The 22304-nt window shown below is 44.4% G+C and overlaps 3 protein-coding genes across 6 annotated transcripts; 1 reads left to right on the forward strand and 2 right to left on the reverse strand.

The window, feature by feature from the left end:
- Positions 1-97: 97 nt before the first annotated feature.
- mon1a (MON1 secretory trafficking family member A) lies at positions 98-4929 on the reverse strand. 3 transcript variants are annotated; one of them, XM_040203751.2, is made up of 6 exons: positions 4530-4888; positions 4027-4154; positions 2379-2765; positions 1527-2292; positions 1276-1423; positions 98-1133 (listed from the first exon to the last, which is right to left on the reverse strand). In XM_040203751.2, the coding sequence occupies exons 2-6, from the start codon at positions 4124-4126 to the stop codon at positions 993-995; spliced, it is 1542 nt and encodes a 513-aa protein (XP_040059685.1). In that variant the 5' UTR covers positions 4127-4154; positions 4530-4888; the 3' UTR covers positions 98-992. The 3 variants fall into 3 exon arrangements, with proteins under 3 accessions (XP_040059685.1, XP_040059686.1, XP_040059684.1); XM_040203752.2 differs by having other exon boundaries at positions 4027-4172; positions 4530-4671; XM_040203750.2 differs by lacking the exon at positions 4027-4154 and having other exon boundaries at positions 4530-4929.
- On the forward strand, positions 4161-9092 carry traip (TRAF-interacting protein). Of its 2 annotated transcripts, none has more exons than XM_040203755.2 (16): positions 4161-4674; positions 5528-5646; positions 5728-5785; positions 5868-5951; positions 6123-6162; positions 6248-6375; positions 6464-6558; positions 6848-6961; positions 7091-7178; positions 7272-7361; positions 7447-7535; positions 7611-7766; positions 7915-7960; positions 8044-8148; positions 8245-8295; positions 8501-9092. In XM_040203755.2, exons 2-16 carry the CDS (start codon positions 5549-5551, stop codon positions 8606-8608), a joined length of 1350 nt encoding a protein of 449 aa, XP_040059689.1. In that variant the 5' UTR covers positions 4161-4674; positions 5528-5548; the 3' UTR covers positions 8609-9092. The 2 variants fall into 2 exon arrangements, with proteins under 2 accessions (XP_040059689.1, XP_040059688.1); XM_040203754.2 differs by lacking the exon at positions 4161-4674 and adding an exon at positions 5128-5314.
- Positions 8965-22110, reverse strand: LOC120835137 (metabotropic glutamate receptor 6). Its single transcript, XM_040203749.2, has 11 exons — positions 21614-22110; positions 20087-20679; positions 16757-16973; positions 16222-16357; positions 15939-16093; positions 14866-15006; positions 14529-14729; positions 13680-13819; positions 12877-13500; positions 12486-12797; positions 8965-10285 (listed from the first exon to the last, which is right to left on the reverse strand). Exons 2-11 carry the CDS (start codon positions 20621-20623, stop codon positions 10046-10048), a joined length of 2703 nt encoding a protein of 900 aa, XP_040059683.1. The 5' UTR covers positions 20624-20679; positions 21614-22110; the 3' UTR covers positions 8965-10045.
- Between the last annotated feature and the right edge of the window lie 194 nt (positions 22111-22304).

Below are 22304 nucleotides of genomic sequence, written 5' to 3' on the forward strand. Positions count from 1 at the left end.
TTGTAAATGTACTTCTACTGGGAGAGTATTATTTTACCTTTTGACTATTATTAAAAGAAAGAAACCACAAAAATTGGGAGCCATGCAAGGGACATGATCAGTTTCATTACCAGTGATTTATTTGTGTGTGATTATTCTGGAGTTGTAATGGTCGTTGTCACGGTCACATTGTTGAACAATGATCATTAGAGAAGGGATGATCAGTGGAGGCAGATGTGGGGATGTTTCCTTACGCAAAGCAGGGTACCTTGAAATACAGTGGACTTTTGACACATTGTCATACAATACCTTTCTTAATTAATAAACACATATGATAAATTAATGGACATTCAAATAGACACTGCAAGGTGGAGCAAGTGAAATGAAGATGCCTTAACATTAACACACAATGATAGCAGTCATCAGGTTACAGACTCATGAACACATTTGTCTTAGGAGTGCCTTTTGCATAAAAAAGTGCATTGAGGTGAAATAACAATTACAGTTATTGGTCATCATGTAATCATAAAGGGCAACAGGAATGTGGTGAACTCCTATTTTGACAGCATGTGTCACAACAAGGGAATACATTCTACTGCAGGTCCTTGAAGAAATTCCAGTTTTTTTAATACAAGTTTCATTCCTGATTTTTAAGAACTAAGAGGAAAGCCTTTACAAAACAATGACAGCGTCTTTCATAGTCTTAGAGGCATAATTGGGCTGTTACAGTAAAACAGACATTTGCAAAACATCTCCAAAATCATACAAGCACCACCGTTCATGTTGTTGGGTCATCATGGATGATGCTGAAGCTGCTGCCGTCGTCATTCAAATATTCAGTTATAAAAAGTGAGACAGATAAAATACTGTTATTTTAACGTCATTGCCACTTAATCACAAATCCCTGACTTAGATCAACGGAATCCAAAAGCAAGAAGAAAAAAAAAAGCTCGGACAATCATGAAGCAAATACCAAATGGCTGCACCATCGGCATCGGCCGTCTCTTCAGGTCTCAGTATGTGAGCGGACTCAGGATGAAGAGGCGATCCTCCTCCTTCCGGATCCACTTTAGCAGTTTGTTGACAGCAGAGACGGCCATGGCCTTGGTCCCCAGCGGGCTGAAACACAGGTAGAGCTCGAAGCCGCTCGTCACCTGCAGACCCAAACAGCCAAACTTATAAATGCTGCTTTCTTAAAATAATGGCTAACTTTCCTTTGATCGGCACTAAAGTCCAATTCAAAGTGCCCTATTTTTTCAAAACTCTAAACGACCGTTTTCAGTACGCCAGGCTCACCCATGCCAGCAGGTTTTCAGTTTCTCCACAGCGGTAGAAGGAGCGGAGGGGTCTGGTTGGATGGTGCAGGCTGCCGTGGAGGCGCTGGTACAATCCCATCAGCCGCTCCTGCTCTCCATCAGACTGGTACACTTCAGGGAACTCTGGACTGGAGGCAAAAGAACAAGAGTATCTTGTCTAGAGCAACACTGGACATCTGGCGCAGAGAATTACAGAAGAATACTTCACATGATTTGTGACGTCGCGCCCACCTGGTGTACAGCCCTGAGCTCTTGGATTTGTACAGGAAGTGCCTGAGCTCCGGGATGCCGACCTGAGCCACAGAATAGCTGGGACATTTAAGGGCTTCTTTCAAGGCCGGGTAGGCGCTGCGCTTGCTCAGCCTCTCCAGGAACCGCTGCTTGCAATTGGACATGTTAAAGAAATCCTCTCGGTCGGTCGAGACTAGGATGAGGCAGAGCGGAGACGCAGGCTCCAGGTAAGAGATGTGAGCGTGGAAAAACCCAGCGGTGTTGAACTTCGGCAGACAGATCGGCGTCCAGCCTTCGCCCTCTCGGAAGGACGAGGAGGAGCCCACCAGGTTGAAGACCAGGTGCAAGTCTATGTGGTGCAGGAACTGGTCCTTTTTCCTCACCAGAGTAACCAGGCGGTCGCCCGCCAGCAAGATGGAGAACACCAGGCTCTCGGATTTGGCGGCCTGCAGGCCGGACGACACCACGTCCCTGGCGGAGCTGGCCAGAGGCAGGCAGGTGACGGCGCTGAGCAGCAGCCCGGGGTCTCGGTCCAGCCGATGCAGCAGGTTGTCGGTGAGGTACTCGGAGCCGGACAGCAGGCGGCGCAGGTCAAAGTTTTGCTTGTGCTGGAAGATGTGGTTGAGCTGGGTGAGGGTCAGCAGGCTGACAATCTGGTAGTAGATGTACTGCAGCTCCCGCAGCAGCTCCTTGTCGGTCTGAGAGGTCCGAGACACGCATACCAGGACCAGGGGGGTCTTGCTGAGGAAAACCACTTTACAGCCATCTGATACAGAATGTTAGACACCCATTAAAAACCTAGTTCACAAAATGCACTTATTTTTTGACTCCCGGACCAGAGTACACCCTGACCTGCTTGGATGGAACGAATGATGTTCTTCTCGGCCTCAACAAAAGACACCAGGGCCATCATCACCCCTGTGGTGCTGGACAGGGCCTCCTCAGTGCCATAGCGGCTGTAGATTGGCTTTCCGGCCTCGCTCAGCACAAACACGTGCTTTCTGTGGCTCCTCCACGCCTCGCCGGACACGTCTTCCTCCTTGGTCCTACTCTCCGATGTGATGTCATTGTGCTTCTTCTCCTTCTCCTCCTCTGGGCTTTTCTCTCCCACCAGCACCGTCAGGTCCTCGGCACACTCGCCCGACTGTTCCACTTCGGCCTCCCTCTGATCCTCGTCCTCAGCGGTCAGATCCTCGAAGGACTGCGCGTGGACGAACATGGCACTCTTCTGACCGGCACCTATGTTGTCAAATGTTTGTCAGTATGTTGTGTGGACACATACGCATTAGTGAGCATCTGTAGAACAATGAAGCGCTTTTGGAGGATGCGTTTGTTGTTGTTTGGCATTTGGATGAGGCTGGTTGCCATAGAAAAGCTAAAGGAAGAGGCTGCTCTCTAACGGAGGTCATGGGGTTGACCAGACATACAGTCTTATTGTTTAAGAACACTTCCAAGCAAGAATACATTTCCCCTTCGACCAGTTGTCCACGTCTAAACGTGGCGTCATTTCACAAAAACAATTTATATGAGTGTATCTCAAGAACAGTTTCCGTTGTTACGGTAACAGGTCACAGCTGCTTTCCAAAGCTTTTTTATGGACATCATCCAGGTTCATCTCCCACGCAATGACTGAGACAGTTCGAAAAAGGGGCTAATGGACTTTGGAAAAACTGAGTAATGATGCGCAACTGTATATTATACCATCTCGATTTTATACTTTCAATAACAAAAAATAAAAAACTATCCACACTGATCTTTTTGTATCAGTGTCTCCAGTAAATGCAGCAAAGCCTCAGTAGCAGATGTTTTAATGTGAATATTAGTGCGTACGATCCTTTCAGACCATCCACGGGGAGAGAAATGAGTAAACTTCGGCCCCAGCTATCCACAGCAACAATAGAGAACACAACATATCTGATCCCGAGTTGGCTTGATGTCACTATGCGGACGCGTCATGTTTATCTCATGACCAAATTAGAAGAGTCAATCGGATTTGGCTTTCTTCTAGCTGGTGATGTGACACATCTGTACGGCTGCCAACAAGCTTTCACCACTAAACTTTGAGACATTACATTTAGCTGATGCTTTTATCCACAGCAACTTACATTGTATTTTTAACCCATGGTTTTTACATTTTCCCCGGGGACACTTCGACATGGAGCAGCCGGGGTGGGAACCGCCACCCTTGCTCAGTCAGGGGACCACCGTGTTATCACAGCTCCTTAGAAGGAATCTGGCTGTTCTTACAGCGTCGGTGTGGCATGGTATTCTTAAAGTGGAGCTGCCCTTTAATTCATTACTTATGATGTGGTATTCTTAAAGTGGAGCTGCCCTTTAATTCATTACTTATGATGTGTATCGCATCGTGTGTCTAATAGCTGCAACTGGAGGCAGTAGGTCACATTCACAGTGACACTAATTGAGCTTTCCAATTCTCCACTGCTGTGGTTTGGATTTCAGGACTTAAGAGGAAAACGTGCTGAACGAGGCTCCACCTCACCGGGTTCCGTTCCCTCCACCAGACCCGGTGTGGGGCTGTCCGCCCTCTCCGCGCGGAGGCGGCCCCCGGGGGCCAGAGTCGACACGGCAGGTCCATCCATCACTGCTACTTAAGGCAGCCACACACACCTGGCAGGACACACACAGCTGTGGGGTCAGAGTTCAACGACAGAGACTGAGATTATCGCATTGACATCGGTAAAGATGTGCTGCTGCAGTGACGTGGCCCCCGGCGCGCGAGTCGTTAAAATGTCAATAAGCCGAGTTTCACTTGTGTCCCTGACGGTACAAGAAATGACGTCAACTGGTGTCATGCAAAAAAATGACTAGGATTTCTCCTTCGTGGTGACTTGAACTCGTAGTGTTCAGTTGCATAGAGACGTTTCGCTGATGGAGAACTACTTTGAGGCTAACTTTAGCCCAGTCCACGGTGTGTGCGGCTAGCTAGCTCTGCTTTCACCACAGTTCGTCTCATGACTCGTTCCGTTGCTTCCCAATCGTTACCTTTCGTTCCCGGAACTGTGTGCATTTGATCGTTGTTGCTCCAACACAACTCTGTGGTCACAGCGCGACCGACGCTCGCGAACGAGAAGCGGCGCGAGCGGGGAAAAGTAACGCGACTTCTTCTTGATGGTCCGAACAGTTCACGGTAGGTTACGGAAGTAGGAATTGTGGGATATGAAGTTATAGTCCAGAGAAACTCCATGCGGTAGTCATATAGTTTGTGGCACCAGTGCACTGGCATTTATGTGTCAAAAAGGATGATATACAAATATTTATAGATTAGTCTAGTACCTGAATGTTGCATTTGGCGTTATGCAGGCGCCGTTATGTAACCTTAGCAGAACGTTTTATTTGATCGTGAGGGTGCATTTAAAGCACGTCGGACACCAGGCGATCTATCGTGCTTATTTTCCTCAGTCACAGTGAGTGGCAATGTGTTCTATTTGGATATAGCCGAAAAATTACGTATACGAAAAAGTTATGCTAATTTTATCCATCAGCCCCGTTGTATCTTCTGTTGATATAATATTCAATCAGAAGCTCTGTTCACACGTCATTGATTTCTTGAATTTAAGAAAAGTTACACAGGGACATGAATGCAGCATAAAGGGGCGCGGCCTACGTTTGAACGTACAGCGCGGAAACAGGAAGACGTCATTGTCCAAAACGAGTTCTGCCCGTTTGATACAACGTTATTCCAGCTCGACTAAAACACGTCTTATTCCTCACATTAGCGATGTGTGATTACGATAAGACTGCGCCTTAACTTCACGCCTTCCTTTTTTGTAAGTATGGCATCTTATGACAAAGCAGCCAACGTTTATCTCCCAAAGCTAGCTAACGTTAGCTGGGCAAGTAACGTGTCAATATTAGCACACAACAGTTAGCATTAACAGTTCTTCTTTAGCCAGGCTATTTTCGCACACACGGATACAGTAATGCTTGGAGCATTGCATATCGATGTTAGTAATGTTGGTTTGGTACTGCGTTCGTAACAGGGTGACCCGCGTGACAACAAGATGCCCATCCGAGCATATTGCACAATATGCTCGGACTTCTTCGATCACTCCAAAGATGTTGCTGCCATCCACTGCGGACACACGTTCCACTATGACTGGTATCCGATAGAGAAAGTCAAATCTTCAGTCATATTTATGGCTGTAGAAATGACTAATAGTTCTTTTTTGTCCATCCCCAGTCTTCTTCAGTGGTTTCAGACGGCTCCTACAAAAACCTGTCCACAATGTAGAAAGCAGGTGCAGTACTTTACTGAAGACTGGACCAATGTGCCAAACCCAAGAAAGACTACTTAAATACTGTTGTCCCCCATGTGTGTAGGTCAGCACCAGACACATTATCAACAAGCTGTACTTTGACATCGGTGAAGAGCAGGAGGGCACAACGGACCCGGAAAGCTTGCAGGTACCAAACAGAAAGCATCATTTGTGTTCGAGTGAGAGTTATTGTTACGGAGAAACTCGTGGAGGAAAAGACTGTGATGATTTTGAACTTGATGTACCTTCTTAACATCGCATCAAAAAGAGATTTGATTTCAAGTGTTACATTTCTTGTGCTCGTTTCTCCCTAACGTAGAATGAGCTTGATCGAATGAAGGTGCTTTTAAGCTCCAAAGGTGAGAAACTTCACTATGTTGTGATGCTCGATTTTTGAAAGTAGCAGACAGCCCTGATTCATCGCCCTGTCTGATCAATTTGTAGAACGAGACTGGCGGGACAAGCAGAAGACGGTGGACAATCTAAAGGACGTCGTGGACAAGCAGAGGAGAGACCTGGACAGTGTACGGAAGGATGTTATGGAAAAGGAGATGCTTTGTTCTAGCCTCAGAGTAAGCAGTCTCTCTATTTTATTTTTTTAGCTGATTTTTCTTACTCTGCAAATACTTTCTTGTTTATCTGTTAATTGTTTTCTGATAGAAACAGATGACGTACCTTGAGACGCAACAGAATGAAACTCAAGCTGCCAAGGAGGAAGCCCGGAAACTCCGAACCAGAATGAAAGCCTTTGAGAGGTACGTGCATGCAGACAAATACTGTCCCATTCAGTGTGCTCACACTGTATTGACCACAATAAGGGCCTTTCTGCATGTTTGAAACACATGTTCATGCTCTTTAATATCACAGTGTATATGATGCATATTGGAAAGAATTATTTGTATTTTGGACAATAAATAGTTGATCGCTTAGAATTCTTAATATTCAGTCTAGTGTGACAATATTCATGATTTATCAAACTTTCTAGTAACAATGTACAATAAAGTCCTTCTCACCATATGCACCTACACTGCTGGATTGTCCCAGCCTGGATGTGTTGTTGCAGGGCCAAAGAGCAGAGGTGGAGTCCATGATCTCAGATATGGGTGTGAGCCAAGCAGCAGTGGAGCAGCTTTCCATCTACTGCATCTCGCTCAAAAAGTAAGGAGCCCAATAGCTGCTGATACAATTCTGGATACTACCTCGTTTTGAGGTTCAGTCCTCATGAACTCAACTTGCCAGTCTGCAGTCCCTAAGCCTTCGACTCCCCATCCCTCTTTTGTTTTGAAGAGAGTATGACAATCTAAAAGGAAGCTTGAAGTCTACAAATGACATGTGTGAGAAGCTGAAGCGAGAAGTGCTCTCCTCAAACAACAAGGTAACGTTGAGTTTGGCTTCCTCCCAGTGTGTTGACTTCCAATCTTAAATGTGTATCTCTCTAAGGTCAGATTTTTTTCTAAATCCATTTTAGTTACACAAAGCCACGGTGGAGGTGAATCGCACCAGAGATGACATGAAATCTCTGCAGAACGATTTGGCCAACGCGGACAAGGAGATCTCTGTAAGCCAACGCCACCAAACGGGCATTTGTTTTCAGTACCAGAGAAAGTCGTGGTCGTGATTCCGGCATGGCTGTGTGTCCACAGAGCCTTAAGAAGAAAGTGGAGTTTCTTCAGAGGACTCTGAGCACCCCGACACGGACAAACGAAGCCCTAAGCCGGCTCGTCTTTGAGAGGTGTGTAGCACGCAGCCACTGGACTGGAATACTGTCTGTGATTTACTGACGAGGGTTCTGGACTCATCGTTTCAGCCCGGCGCCAGTGGAGCTGAAGCAGCCTCGCCTCCACCAGCCCGCAGATAGCCATGATATTGACCTGAACACGACGTACGACGTCACTACGCCGGACGGTTTGGCCAAAAGACAAACGCAGTTCCAATCCAAGAAGATGCGGCTGGATCCTCCGGCGTGAGTTAAATGTGACCCGATAATGTGCGTTCTGTTTTGGTTGTGGGAGCTGCTGCTGTGCGTGTGTGTGTGCCGTGAGTTTCTGATTTTGTTTGTGTTGTTGTATACTGTAAAATTACGTAGTTGGGTAAATTAATTTGTTTTTCAGGTCGTCTGTGTCCAAACACTTTGAGAAAAGTTCCTCCTTAAGCAAGGTAGCTTTGTGAATGTCACTCCACATTGTTCATTGTCAAGAGAATTGCACATTTCTCAAAGTATTATTTTTTTCTCACCTCAGACTCGAGACGAAGATTGTTCCCTGGATCCTTTTTTGCGGAACTCCCTCCTCTTCAGAAAGAAGACTTTCGGCAGCATGTTGGACCCTCAGAGGAAGCTCGGAGTTGTACGTACAACAGAACTATCTCCTGCACGCTAAGTCCAATGCTTTATGTGATGTTGGTCCCTTTTGAGTTGCTCGATGAACTGTTTCTTGTTTCAGGTGAGCAGTGGTTACGACGGTTTGGGAGGACGTACCAAGTTCATCCAACCCGTATCCTTGGGTTTCCATCATGTGGACTGTATGTGTTTAATATGATTGCTTGGTATTGGTTGCTCATCTTTGCTGGTTAAACCATCTACTAAGTAGCATGTGACCCACCCAGCTCCAAACAGCACACCGACACAATGTCTCGATAGTGAACATAGCGAAGTGTTTCCCTCAGTTGATTCAGCCTTAACAAAGCGCTTCATTCCAGTCTCCATTATCAGAGATTCGCCCGCTGATGAAAGCTAAAAGGAAAAAGGTAACCAGGCCTCAACCCAGGATGGCACCTTGCATGACTCTGGACGGCTTCCTCGAGTGAAGGACGACCTCTCTGGGACGAAGCCTGTTTGTGCGGCTCTGGAGCACAGAACCAGCCAGGCAGCGGTTTCTGCCACCGGCACCAAACAGGACTCTGATCCGGACTTCCTTTCTAAGCAGTGACTGACCTTGTGATGGATGCTGAGCTACTTAACACATACCAGCAAACCTGCATATACATTTTCTTCTTTTCATCTGCTGATTTAAATGTGGCGACTGTCTCGAGCAGCTTTGTGTCACCGCCTTTCCCTGTTGTTACGTTTAGGGTCTCTGTGTGAGACAAACCAACTTATTTATGGACCATTCTTGTGTCAGTGCTTGTTGATATTCAATAATCTGTTTTCTATGCTCTGAAAAATATGTATTTTCACATTTATTTGAAATCCATCACAAACATGTGGATGTTTTTACTCAAGGTATTTTTAGTTTCAATGGTCCTGCCAGATGTAAACCAACTTCGATAATAAACATTTTTTTTTTATTAATGGTTGTGTGGGGTCTACAAACTATTCCCTCTAGACTGTGCTTTCATCCACAAACATTTCACTGAGGTGTGTGGCCCTGCAGAGGGCAGTACACGCTGTGTTTTCATGCAAACATGAATCTCAGGCCTGGACTGTTCCACGAGAGCAGGAAACCCGTCAAGGGAAAGGTCGTTTGAAAAGACATCAGTAAAACCTGAGTTGTGCACAGATCAAGTAACAAAAAGTACACTGCAAAAGGGACTTTAGTGGCTCAAAATTGAAAGCAACCGATGACGGGAAGCTCTTTGACAGGGTTCCAATGCATGAACAAGATTGATTGTATTTTGACAAACAATATGGGGAAATGTTTTTTTTTACGTGGTGTAAAAGTACCACGTAGAGCAGCATCCTGCTCATAATCATTTGTATCCTGTTTGCACTCATGAATTTACAGATGAAAACTGGCGTTTACCTTTATAATTGCATACACAGCACTAATCAAAGTGAAACACTTTAACACAGTGATGCATTAGTGATTGGACATTGTATTACTGCTAGGAGTGATTATAGAAAAGTGATTCATTATACCTCCCCAGGGGGGGATTTCTATCAGAAATAATAACGGGATATGGTTCCTTCCAGTGCAACCAGCAGAAATAATCACAACATCCCCATACAAATGATATGTCAATTCAAAACATTCTTCTACACATAAAAACAATCCATGCAGTGCTTGTAGAGCCAGTAGACCACCCTTCATTAACCCCGAGGGGTTCCACATCATTGCACATCTACTCCTGGGGCAAAGGTTGCTGTTAACAACTATCCCAGGGAAAGTTAAAAGTAACACCTCCTTGTGACGTTCACATGTATGTGGTAATGTGAAGGTCCTTCCAGCTCTTGTTTCAGTGTGCTAAAGAGCAGTCCATTTTAAGCCGTCTCAGTTTGGCCTTTGACACGAGAATAAAACCCCCTCACTGGGATCTGTCCGGAACGATCTTGGACTCCCCGTTGGTTTTATCGTTGGACTTCTGGGACAGGTGCGTGGACACGGTAGCCGCCTGCACCACAGCTTTGAAGCTGCGCTTCCTCTTCTGGACGTTCTGCTCCGGGTGGCAGATGATGACGTAGGCCTTGGGGATGTAGAGCATGCCCAGGGACACGGTGGCGCTCAGGCTCATGGACACCGTCAGGGTGGTGGTCTGGATGAACATCTGCAGCAGAGACCAGGCAGGTTAAGATCATCTATACACACACACACACACACACACAATGTGTTTCTTCGGATCTCTCAATCATTCAGCATCTGCCTAGCGGTGCTTGACAGTTGATCATATAATCTTGCACAGGTTGGAGAAAAAGCACCATGTCAACTCAAAGGTTGTCACAATGCAGTTTTTATAATGTTCATCTCAAAGCTCAGCACGCAACGTCTTTTCCCTGATAAATGATTCATGACCTGGGATATGTAGCCAGGAAAGGAGGCTCTGCTTACGGGCTTTCTTTGGACATGCCGTCTCCTCACTCCTCCTTCCTGTTATTTCAAATCCAACAGTAATAACGAGAAGTAACTTTTCCCTGGATTATCCCACGATAAATTATGAACTTATAATTCTAACAAACTGTACAAGTCATAAATGAATCAAGACACATGTGCCATAAATAAGATATATCTGTGCCATGAATAAGTCAGAAATTGTACGCTATCTTCAGCAGCAGCAGAACATCCGGGTTTTCTCGCAGGCTGATCTCCAAACAGTATGGCTTCTTTTATCATCTTGGTCGGTTTCTTTCTGTGACCTCTGCGTTTCGTAAAAGGAGCTGTTTCTGATTGGGAACATGTGGCGAGCTCGAGGCGAGAAGGTTGTAGAGACATTAAGCATGTAAATCACCTCCTGCCACACAAGGTTCTACACATAATGGGAGGATGACAGACACTATTTTCATGAGACAGACAAAATTTAGCTTCTATAGTTAGTTATTCTTCTAAGTGATGATTAATTGAACTGGCTGATTCAAATGGTCCCTCAGCTCATCTGACCTCCTTTCCTTCCCTCACTCCCTTTTCTTAATACACTTCATTTCCATTCGGAGGTGAAAAGACTGAAAGCACCTCGGGCCATAATTCTTTCAGCCTGACTGGTTCATAATACTGCTCTCTATTAGTCAAAGTGTATCCGTGTTTTTCAAATATTCCCCCCCAACAGCCTCTTACTTTGTGAAGTAGCCCACAAGCTAAATAAAACACTCAGTACAGTGGAGGCAGGATGTCCTGTGAGTACAGCAGTACTGAGCCAATGTAATATTCACATCTCACTTGAATCTGAGGAATTCATTTAACTGAAGTTATCAGTGCGTGTTATATTGTATTGAATGATTTTTTCAAATTTTGTTTTAAATTACTACCAATAGTAAGAAAGATCCAAAGCAAAGAGCCACAGGGCAGAGGGAGTACGAGCTTCTACATGAATAAATGAATGACCAAAGGAATTTACTAATCTTAATTTGATAATTAACTAATTCATGATGAATAGATTAAACTTGACACAAGGATATATTAACCAATCAATTAATGGAATGAAGACAATAGTTATGTCATTAGTAATTGTACATAAGGAAAAATGAATGTTGATCAATTCCTATAATATTTAAAGTTATTTAGGCAGAAACGTGGTAATATTTCCAAAATATCGAGCTGACGCCAGCAAAATATTTCCTGGGTGCGATTCCTTTAAGGAAATAAATTCAAAACATTTTCTGCCATTTCATATTTAAAGGATTATTATAGGGCATTCAAACCAATAATATAGAAGCAAAGAATGACTAGCAGTTTTATTGGAGTCTACCTGAGCAGAAAATTAAGTCAAAGATTTCACTCTGCATTTATACATAATGTTGCGGTCTTCTGTAGATGTTGGACGTTAGATAACCCTAACCCTAACCCTAACCCTATCACTTCGTATTCATTCAATCAAACATTGAACCAGTAGTTGCTGCAGACACACTTGGTCGAGATTTCCCCTCTATAGTTTGCGTACGGTATATTTAGGTCAAAGGAATGTAATCACACAGTAGAAATTCTCCATTACAAGCCAAATTCAAGCATTCACAGTTTTACTGAAGTATGTCAATGCAGGAAATTAAATTTGTATCCAACATCAGTAGTGTGAGTATTTTTTTAACATATCATACATATTATATATATTGTACTACTTTGTAAGCGGCTGCGTAGTTCAGCCTGTAAATATATCTAATAGTTGATCATTTGGTGTATCCAAAACTTTGAACTTCAAGCCAGCTGGTAATGTTTCTCTTAAGTGTAGTTGGGTATAAAGCAACATAAAAGTACTCAAGTAAAGTCCAAGTTCCTCCAATCCCAGGACAAGTGAAATATAAACATGTCAAATTGCCCACCTTCTCCGTAGATTGAGCTGTGCCAAAGAAGATGGGAACAAAGGCCAGCCACACAATGCACGTGGTGTACATGGTGAAGCCGATGGGTTTGGCCTCGTTGAAGGTCTCGGGAACGCCCCTGCTCTTGATGGCGTACACGGTGCAGGTGATCATCAGTACAATAGCGTAGCTCAAACACAAGATGAGGGACAGGTCGGACATGTCACACTTGAGAACTCCGCGGGCAAACTCTGGGTTGGGAGGCTTCTGCTCCTCATAGTCGATGATGGTGTGGGGGGGCATCACACCAAACCAGATGAACACACCGAGTAACTGCGGAGAAAGGAGCGTGAGTCAGACTGCTGGAAAGAACTAAAGGGGATGTGTGGGGGAGAAGCCTCCCACCGCCTACCTGCACCGAGATGAGTATAAAGGTGATAATCAGCTGGGAGGTTGGACTGATGAATTTGGGGGGCGTGACCGACTTCTTGCCCTGTTCGAAGATGCGGTAGATCCGGTTGGTCTTGGTGAGCATGGCGGAGTAGCTGATGCACATCCCGAGCCCCAGCAGCAGCCTGCGGAAGGCGCACACGGCCGTGCTGGGCTCGGCTATCATGAGGAAGGTGATGAGGTAGATGAGGAAGATGCCTGTCAGCAGCACGTAGCTGAGCTCTCTGCCAGAGGCCCGAACGATGGGCGTGTCGTTGAAGCGGATGAAGGTGACGATGACCCCGGTGGTGGCCAGGATGCCCAGGATGGCCAGGAAGACGGGGATGATGGCCCAGGGGGAGCTCCACTCCAGCTTGATGATGGGCGTCGGCCGGCAGCCCGTGCGGTTCTTCAAGGGCCTCATGTCGAAGGGACACATGTCACAGGTGAACTCATCCAGCAGGTACTGGTAGCCATCGCAGAGCTCGCAGTGCCAGCAGCAGGGAACTCCCTTTACCATCTTCTTCCTCTCTCCAGACTCGCAAGGGAAACTGCACACCGAGTCAGGGATCCTACGGTGTCCTCCTGACCATTGCATCTCGTCCGCCTAGGGTGGATGTACAAACACAAGAATGCTGTCTGTCTTTAACAGACACATGGTAGGAAAATGCTTCAATTAAACTGGACAAACACTGGTCTAATTAAACGCGTATTTAGCCAAGAATTAGTTGTCCTCAACTAATTTGAGAAATCAATCGTCATATATCCCACGAAATGATTATTTACATTGAGGCGAAGGTGGTTCGTCCACTGTCCGATGACCTTGTAGCCGGGGCTGCTGACGTTAGACAGTTGGTACTGGAAGATGTCGTAACGACCGGGAGCGTCTCCATTCTCATTGAACATCACCCCAGTTCCTGCGCTGCCTATTCGACGAGACAGAGTTTGAAGATCGAAAAAAAAGTGAGTGAGTCAAAGACGTTGAGGACTTACAGCTTTCTAAGCTAGAAACATCACCTCTATCTTTGGTGGCCGAGTAAAAACAGCCACACGCTGTAGAATGCAGCTTATGTCTGATTTCTTCGGTCATGTGCACTCAAGTGAAGGCTGAGTGCTCTTTAGTGAAGGCTCTGCTCGGCGAGTTCAGTCTTTCGGTGCACTCTAACGTGTTTGAATGTTCCCCTGAGGTCCCTGTAGGCGCTCAATCAGAAAGTCTTCCATACACGCTGAGGTCTTCCAGCAGGAGGAGACCAGTAAATGTGATGCTCTCATGGAATACTTTTCTTTATCCAAACTGTGACTTCCCTTTTTAATGAAAGATCCAGGATGAAAAGGAGGGAACACTGTGTGAAGGGAAGAGCGGGGAGGCCGCCCTAGGGAGAGTGGGAGCTAGGTACATTAGTAGAAACATCTTAAGTCTTCTGACTTCAAGCTGACCTCCATTTTGCTCTTTTTTAAAAATGTGTTCCTTTTCAAACATGCAGTGACAAAGAACAGCCGTTGCGAAAGCAATCTTTCCACGAGCAAAAATCTAAAATCTCACTTTCTTGTCCATTTAAAAAACGATATTTTCTAAATCATCACACATGGCATCAGACAGGAGGCAAAAACAGAGACTGGTGATCGAAAGCTCACCATTGAAGCTGACCGCACGAATGTACTGCAGCAGCATCTGTCCTTCCACAGGGTCCATTTTCTCGCAGACACCCATGTAGCCAGGGCACAGGTCCAGGTGCATGCTGTGTAATGCGTGGGCCATGGCGTACACCGCATCGATCACAAACTGCACCTTGCCCTCTTGTTCATACTGAGAGTGGTGACCGATTCTCTCCTCGCCTGATGGATAACAGAAGTGCCAAAAGGGGATGAATGCATCGCAAAATAATTAAAAGACAAAGCTCCTCAGAAGCACAGAGCTATGATATTTCATTATCAACGACTTGCCTCCATTTTCAAACTGCAGCCTGTTTACCTGTACATTTTCTTCTACCAAGTTCATACTTTATGCCCGGGCGTGTCAGTTTGCACTTGAAGTCGTCTTCCCAGAATTCCGCAAACCAGATGTTTCTTCTGTTGTTTTCCAGAGATCTTGAAGTGAAGTACTGGTCAAACCCTGAATCATTTTTTAAAACAGACCTGGTTTAATGTTTCATAAAAATGTCATTGATCAGTTAACCAATAATAACATGGTGCTAAAATCAGCAAAGAAAATCTAATCTTTTTCATAGTGAAATATGGCTTTGACTCAATTTACAATTTTTTGTGCCAGGGTGGAAATATCACTCGCCAACTTATCAAACGTCATTTCATCACATAATTTCCTTTATTTGTCGCGTTGTTATTAGAATCATCAATCAATGTCAAATGTCGCAATACATATTGCATCCACTTGGCGTAGTTTATGCTTCTGCGTTTTCAGAGAGACGCCTTGCGTGTCTCATGCGTGTTCCTTGCGTGTCTTTTCACACCTCCTTGCGTGCGTCAAACAATTTTTCTAGACTAGCGTCTAAAGCGACGCAGCGTCCTGCAGCACCAGGCTGTGATTGGTCTCTGACTACGTCCATTACGGAGTCTCACGTCTCCGTTTTCACAGCACAATACGGCCGTTATTAAAAGGAACGTTTACGAGAGAACGGATCAGATTGAAGAGCTTTTAAATATGAGCGCTTGTACAAGCCGTCATTGGCGGACTATGAGGACGCCGGATGGCCTCTGATTCATGGAGGGAGATCTCCACAAACGAGGGGAACAAAGTCGTGGAGGAAAATACGGGACAAATGTGTCCTTGATGGAAAGCAGCAGTGTGGATGCACGGGGCAATAAAGTCTATGATCAATAAATAAAGCAACCAGCGACTTCCACACACAAAGACGTGACTCTCCAGGTCGTCTTCAACAAAACACGTTACTCCGCCTGTTGTTCTGGAGGTGAACACCCGCAAGACTTTACAACCAGGAAGTGAAATGAGGGCGTCGACACGTAAAGACGCACAAACACGCGGCGGCCTTAAGATTTCATATTTTGATCTGATCATTTTCGCCCAACCGTCAATAGAGGCTCTTTTGGGCAGAATGGTGACAGCACCCTCAGCCACATCCTCCTGGTCCTGGATGGGGGAGCTTTTGGCACCCCAACTGTCGGAGCCGACAAACAGGAAGTGTCCTGTCAGATTGGCCTTTTTGGCAGACTGCAACACCCGTCTGAAAGAGAACCAATTACCGTCATCACACCCTTTCCATTTCACTCCTCTGTGTTGGCATTCAACTTAAAACACTATCATTTGACTGATTTTCTTTTTCAAAAAAACGTGTAGAAAAACTTGACCGACTTGATGTCGTCCTCGTTGGCAAAGATGATGACCCCCCGAGCATTGGAGGTCTCCATCAGTCTCTTGATGATCTTCTCGAACTCGTTTGGTCTGGGCTCTCTTGGAATTTTTATGGACTGGGCAATACACAGCCCACCTGTGTCAGAGATATTGGAAATGTGTTGTTATTGCTGTAGATTCCTATTTCTCCCCTCACTGCCCAGTGAATTAGTTAGTTAGTTATTCAGCATTCAGTCCGGAGGGAAATGGTGGACCAACCGTCAGCATGCTGCTATAGAACTGTCCAGCAATGTCAATTGTTAATGCTCAGTATGTGAATGAAGCCATAATGGTATGAAATCTCCACCCGAGTAAAAACCATTTGAGCTTTAAAACGATGAGACGGTGACTGTTTGACCCGGTAGTTTGTGGGTTTTAAAGGATTTTGTTTCTCCTATTTTAGTCTTTTAATGAGAGAGAGCAACACGGCTTGATACATGAGTAATCTCTTATTGTCAAAGCAGTGAATTCACAACAACAAAGCCAGCTACCCAACCTGCTTCTCTGGATATCTGGAGGAAGGCATCGACGCCGCTCTCTCCGTAGTTGCCCTCGGAGGCCAGCGTGGAGACGTAGTTCCAGCCCATGGCTTTGACTATGTCCACCATTGCCTGGGCCTGGTAGGAGTCAGGCGGCACCACGCGGGAGAAGAACTCGTAGCGGCTCTTGTCGCTTAGCTCCGGGGCAGTGGAGGCATAGCTGATCTGGGGGATCTGAGACAGGAGGATGTGTCAGCGATGACGGACGGGTCAAGGGGAAAACACGGGCAGTGAAATGAGGCCAATATGTGGTAGAAAAGATAGAAAACAATGACTCAAAGAATCAGTGAAGCATATCAGGGGATGATGCACCAGTTACTCACAGATAAAACCTTAACAGTGTCTGAATGGAAGCCTTCCACATTGATACTAACAAGTTGTAGAGCATTGAAATCTCCAAAGGACTATGGCAGAGAACGATCATCTCTTGAACAGCATGTTCTCAGTAGTTCTCAGAACGGAGATAACTTCACAGGGCAATCTGTCCAGAGTTTGTCTGTGCCGACGATATGAACAAGGTCACAGTGAAATACAGATGGGCGCAACCACATCTGTGAAAGCATTTGTTTGAAAGAAAAAAAAGGATGAGAAGATTAATTTACTGGTGTTCTACTTCTTTAACGACATGGTTTATGTCGTTGGGTTTATCTCAACCGTGACCCTGCTAATGCCGGTGCCCTGTCGGGGTTTAACGCAGGGGACGAGGAGAGAAAGGTAGACACAAGGGGTAGTGAAGGAGAGCGGACCGAGAGAACCATTTCACAGATTATGTGGAAGGATTATAGGGGTTTTAGTCAAATTACGTTAAGCACAGAGGCAGAGACAGAGATCAGGAGACTAGAAAAGGCAAGCATTTCTCAGCTGTAAGCCATACAATATATTTCATTCCAACGTTCCACTTTGCTGCAGTGCGTTAACACTGTCAAACTCAATTTAGTTGTTAAGCACGTTTTTAAAGACCACATTCTCAAGCAAAAGAAAGATGCTGTTTGACAAGTTCTTCAAGTTGCATGTTTGCAGAGCGTAAAGTCTCAGTTTCAGCGAGGGGATTCATTTGTTTGCATACAAATTTGTAATGAACAAGAACTAATCCTCTTCAAACTAATCCCGGAAAAGCATCTGCACCAATTCACTTTCCAAAATCAATGTGGGGCAGTAACACTTCCTCTTACGATCCCGTACGGCTGAAATCTTCTCGACATCAGTAGATGTTTGAAGTGGTCCAAAATGACCCAGGATCCCAGCCAAGGGAATATGATTGTGGTTTATCCCCGACCTAATGGTCTGAATCGACTTTAACACATGTTAAAAACAGATAAAGATAAATATGTTAGGCAGGATTTAATTTTGTTATGTGAGTTAAAGAATGATCAATGGTTTATTCCAAATGTAAAACGTGCGCTTCAAGGTTCAAGTTCAAACATGTGGATGAAATAGTTTCCTTTAGTAGCAATATCAATTTTTAGAGTTCTGAAACCATTGAGGTTTCAGGTTATGATTAAATATGAAATGATAATAAATAAAATGCAATCATTATGAATAGAATATATTTAATTATGCAAATGCATAGCTAGATTTTTAATGAATCGTTTCCTCAATGAAATATCGAAAATGGTAAACAATCTCCACTGCCATAACCAAATCAGTCAATTAGCTCATTTTAGGCGATCATCTAGGCAAAAAGCAATTTATTTAAATTAAATTTAAAGTTAGTTTTTAATCCTGCAATATAGTCAGTTAATAATCGCTTGGTCAATGTTACTTAAGGAACTTATGTAGGTAATTTATTAAAACTTTAGTTCAGAAACAAGTTCATATACTCTTGGATGAACTGTACATTCTATTATTTAACAAGCTGAAGTGCTAAATAAACACAAATTGATATAATGACATTATATATATATATATATATAAAAATATATATATATATATATATATGCACAACAACTACAGTTTTCATTTACTGAAAAACAAAATATAAAGGGTTACGATAAAACAGCATGTGTGGTAGACGCTGCAACATCTGCATCTTAGCCAGAGCAGATGTTCCCTGTATGGAAGTATGAGAGCAGCTCAAATGGACAGTGGGAGGAAACATACCATTTAACTAAATCTACTCCACGCCGCCCGGGCCGCTGTCATCCCGCTGCCCTGAAGCTCTACTTTCATCCCGGGGTCCTGAGCTGCTGAGAGGGGCTTAGCAGAGGGTGGGATCTATAATTCTGTAGTTAACATCTGCCCTTCATGAAAGCTGCCCCTCTTTGCCTCTCAAATCAACATCCTCACCATGAAGAAAGCCCCAAAAAGTCAAACTTTTTTTTTCTTGTAACAAAAGAAATTTGGCCAATTTAAATCCAGACTTGTGCTTATTTTTAGACACTTCTAGATATCTGCCAGACTATGTTACTAAGTCGATGAGAACACGACATAATGTGGGATTTACACAGCATCACCATGAGCAGTGTAATCAATCATAGGAAGTCAATCATCTGTAAAATGAGAAAATAAAAAAATACAGTGAACACATAACAGGGATGAGCCTGCGGAGGCAACACACAACAATGGATTCAAAATCCGGTGACGTGGACGGAGGATCATTCAAACGAGCATTTCAAATGACTTGTTTCTAAATAATATCGGGTATTATATGTGCTGAATAATTGTCTATACAGCAGAAATACGGGGATGTATATAATAATAATACTATAATCAATCAATCAAAATATCAAATTAGAAGATGTGATTTCATTTGAGGAGGACTCTTATTTAGGTTTGTCAAACTGCAATTAAAAGTTACTGTGTTCATGCTGCAGAATATGATCTAAATGTAATGATGGACCCATTAATCATCTAAGAGTGGATGAAACGCTTAAATGAGTACGGCCGTAACAGTACAAGCATGTACATTTATTAAATTAGAATAATCAGCTAATTTGAGGCATAATTCCACATCAAAAGCGGACACATGGAAATGTGGCCTTCCCAGTCACTAATGTTACTAAAAGAGTGAAGAAAGAAATCAGCGTGTTTATTTTTTAGCACAGTTAACGGCAACTAACATTTTGGGTTTGTGGGCCCTGAAAGTGATACAACGCTCCTTGTGACCCCTCATCACTTATTTCTGTAGAATGACTTTTGTTTTCTCCGTCCTGAATAGATGGAAAGGAGAAGTCACAAGGGGAAATCGGCTTTCACTCGGATTGAACAAATCTGCTCACCTAACGAAAAGAGTTTAGAAGAATAATAAAAAGGAATCTTCCCTTTCAGAGAGAGACGCAACAACTCACCGAAAACAATCGGAGCACATTGGCCACCATGATGGACACAGAGCTGCCGGACGCCCCAATCACGCCGACCACGCGTTCTGGTTTGGGGATGATGGGAGGCTCTCCGTTTGAGCAGCGCACATCCGACGTGTCCTTCTGGATGAGGGCCTGGACAAAGAGGAGCGACTGCTCCAGAGCGTAGGTGTCCCTGGAGCAGGTGTCCAGGATCCGGGCCCCCAGAGTGATGTTAGGCAGCAGGTCCGGGTCGCTGTTGATCTGGTCCATGGCGTACAGCATGGCCTCCAATCGATGGATCCCCTTTTCTCTCTTGATCTCCCCGCAGGGCACGCCAGCAGCGCCCCGAGAATGCATGGGGAACAGCCCGCCCAAGGTGATGTCCCCCTCGATTTTGATGGACTGCGGCTGGGAGCCCTGCTGGGCCCATGAGCCCGGGCCGGTACTCACCAGCAGCGCCCACGTCAGCCGAAGCCATGTTTGGCGTCTGAAGGCCAAAGTGAGCGAGCAGCACCGATGGGATGAGTGGACCTCTGATGTCATGATGAGGACCAGCAGAGGTACTGACAGCACGAGGCCACTCCCTCTACCTGTAACACCTGAGGGAGGATAGAGAGCTCCGATTACTGTCCCATCAAGATGACTCAGAGTCTCAGGCTTCTTCTGTCAAGTGCTGTTGAATACTTGAGTCAGTCTCAAAAATGTTTTTGGTCAGACGCTACTGTGGATCTCATTACAACCTGCATTTCTTCAGTTTTTTTTAACCTGTCATCTTTTTGGAGACTTAAAATCTTGAATCCATTTTTTTACATTGAACGTGAATGTTTGGTAAAAAAAAAACAATTAGAATAAAAAAAGGTTGGAATAGAAACAACAATAATTTTTGAATGAATTTTTAAAAGAATCTGCTGCAACCTGTTTTGTTGCATTCAATCCAAGCTGGACAAAAAAAATCTGTATACGAGGACAAGACTGCACGCAGGATGACAGAGTGAATAGCTTTTATCAGACAGCTAGTGATGGAAAACACTATAAATTTTGCAAAACAGAAAACATCAACCGGTCTGTCGCAGCATTTCATGCTCCAAAAGTTAGACAGGTTGATTTTATCTGCATGTTTCTCAGTGACACAACCCACATTAAACATTAGGGTGAAGAGTGTACAGATGTTTTTATGTTGCATGTAAGAATTCAAGCGATGGAAAAAATTGATTGCTGGAAAACCTAATTAAGTGATAAATCCATGTTTTTAATACAAATAAAACCATAATTATATCAGTTTCAAATTGCAATACATAGCAATATTGCAGTAGATATATACGTTTAAAAACTCATGTTTGAGACCTAAGATCTTTCTATTTTTCTGGACGGCACTTTTAAGTCAGATGGGTGGAAATGTGAAGATTCTGAAAATAACGGCATTATTTAAATCTGCATAAATCCCACAATGGTCGAAGAAAATGTTTTCCTTTTACCTCCCACTGCAGGCAACCTGTAACAAGATACATTTCTCCATGTAAAGGCACTTCTTACCTGCCCATTCTTCATTGACCAGCCTGGATTTTATCCATCACATGAGTGCTTCCAAACAGGCCTCCATCCACGTTCCACAATGGGATTAAATTTGTAGAGGCAAGGCTCTCCTCTCCTCACCAAAAGGTAAATCCTCTGTCATCTCAGACCGCCGCCGCGCACTCTCCGAAATAAGCACGACAAACTATAAACGCTGGTCGAAAAAAAGTAGTTGTTATTCATAAAATGAAAACACTGACTTTCAGGCTTCAGGGTGCCATATGATTGAGAGTTAGAGAAAAGCGAGGAAAGACATTACAGCAGTGAGATTCTACAAATCACTGCCAAATCCCTTAAAAGCTCTCTCTCCCATTCTTTTCCCTCCGTGTGCATCTCTATTCAGGCTCTCTCTCTCTCTCTCTCTCTCTCTCTCTCTGATGAACTCTCTCCTTGCTCGTTCCCTCAGTGCACTAATGGCCACAGATTGGGATTATCATGCAGGCGTCTGTGAAGACTGCGTGGACCAGCCCACTTTTTATTCATTTTAGTTTTTTCATGCAGCCGAACCAAAGGCAGATCCCCCACCCTTCCCCGCCCCACAGTGAGATGGAAGTCACTTTGAGAGATTAGATTCATACCCACCCACACACACGCCAACATGCCTCTCACACACTCGCTCTCCTCAAAAACCTGTCAACACTGGCAAAATGGT

The sequence above is a fragment of the Gasterosteus aculeatus genome, chromosome 17 (assembly GCF_964276395.1).
Source record: "Gasterosteus aculeatus chromosome 17, fGasAcu3.hap1.1, whole genome shotgun sequence".
In the NCBI taxonomy this organism is placed as follows: domain Eukaryota; kingdom Metazoa; phylum Chordata; class Actinopteri; order Perciformes; family Gasterosteidae; genus Gasterosteus; species Gasterosteus aculeatus.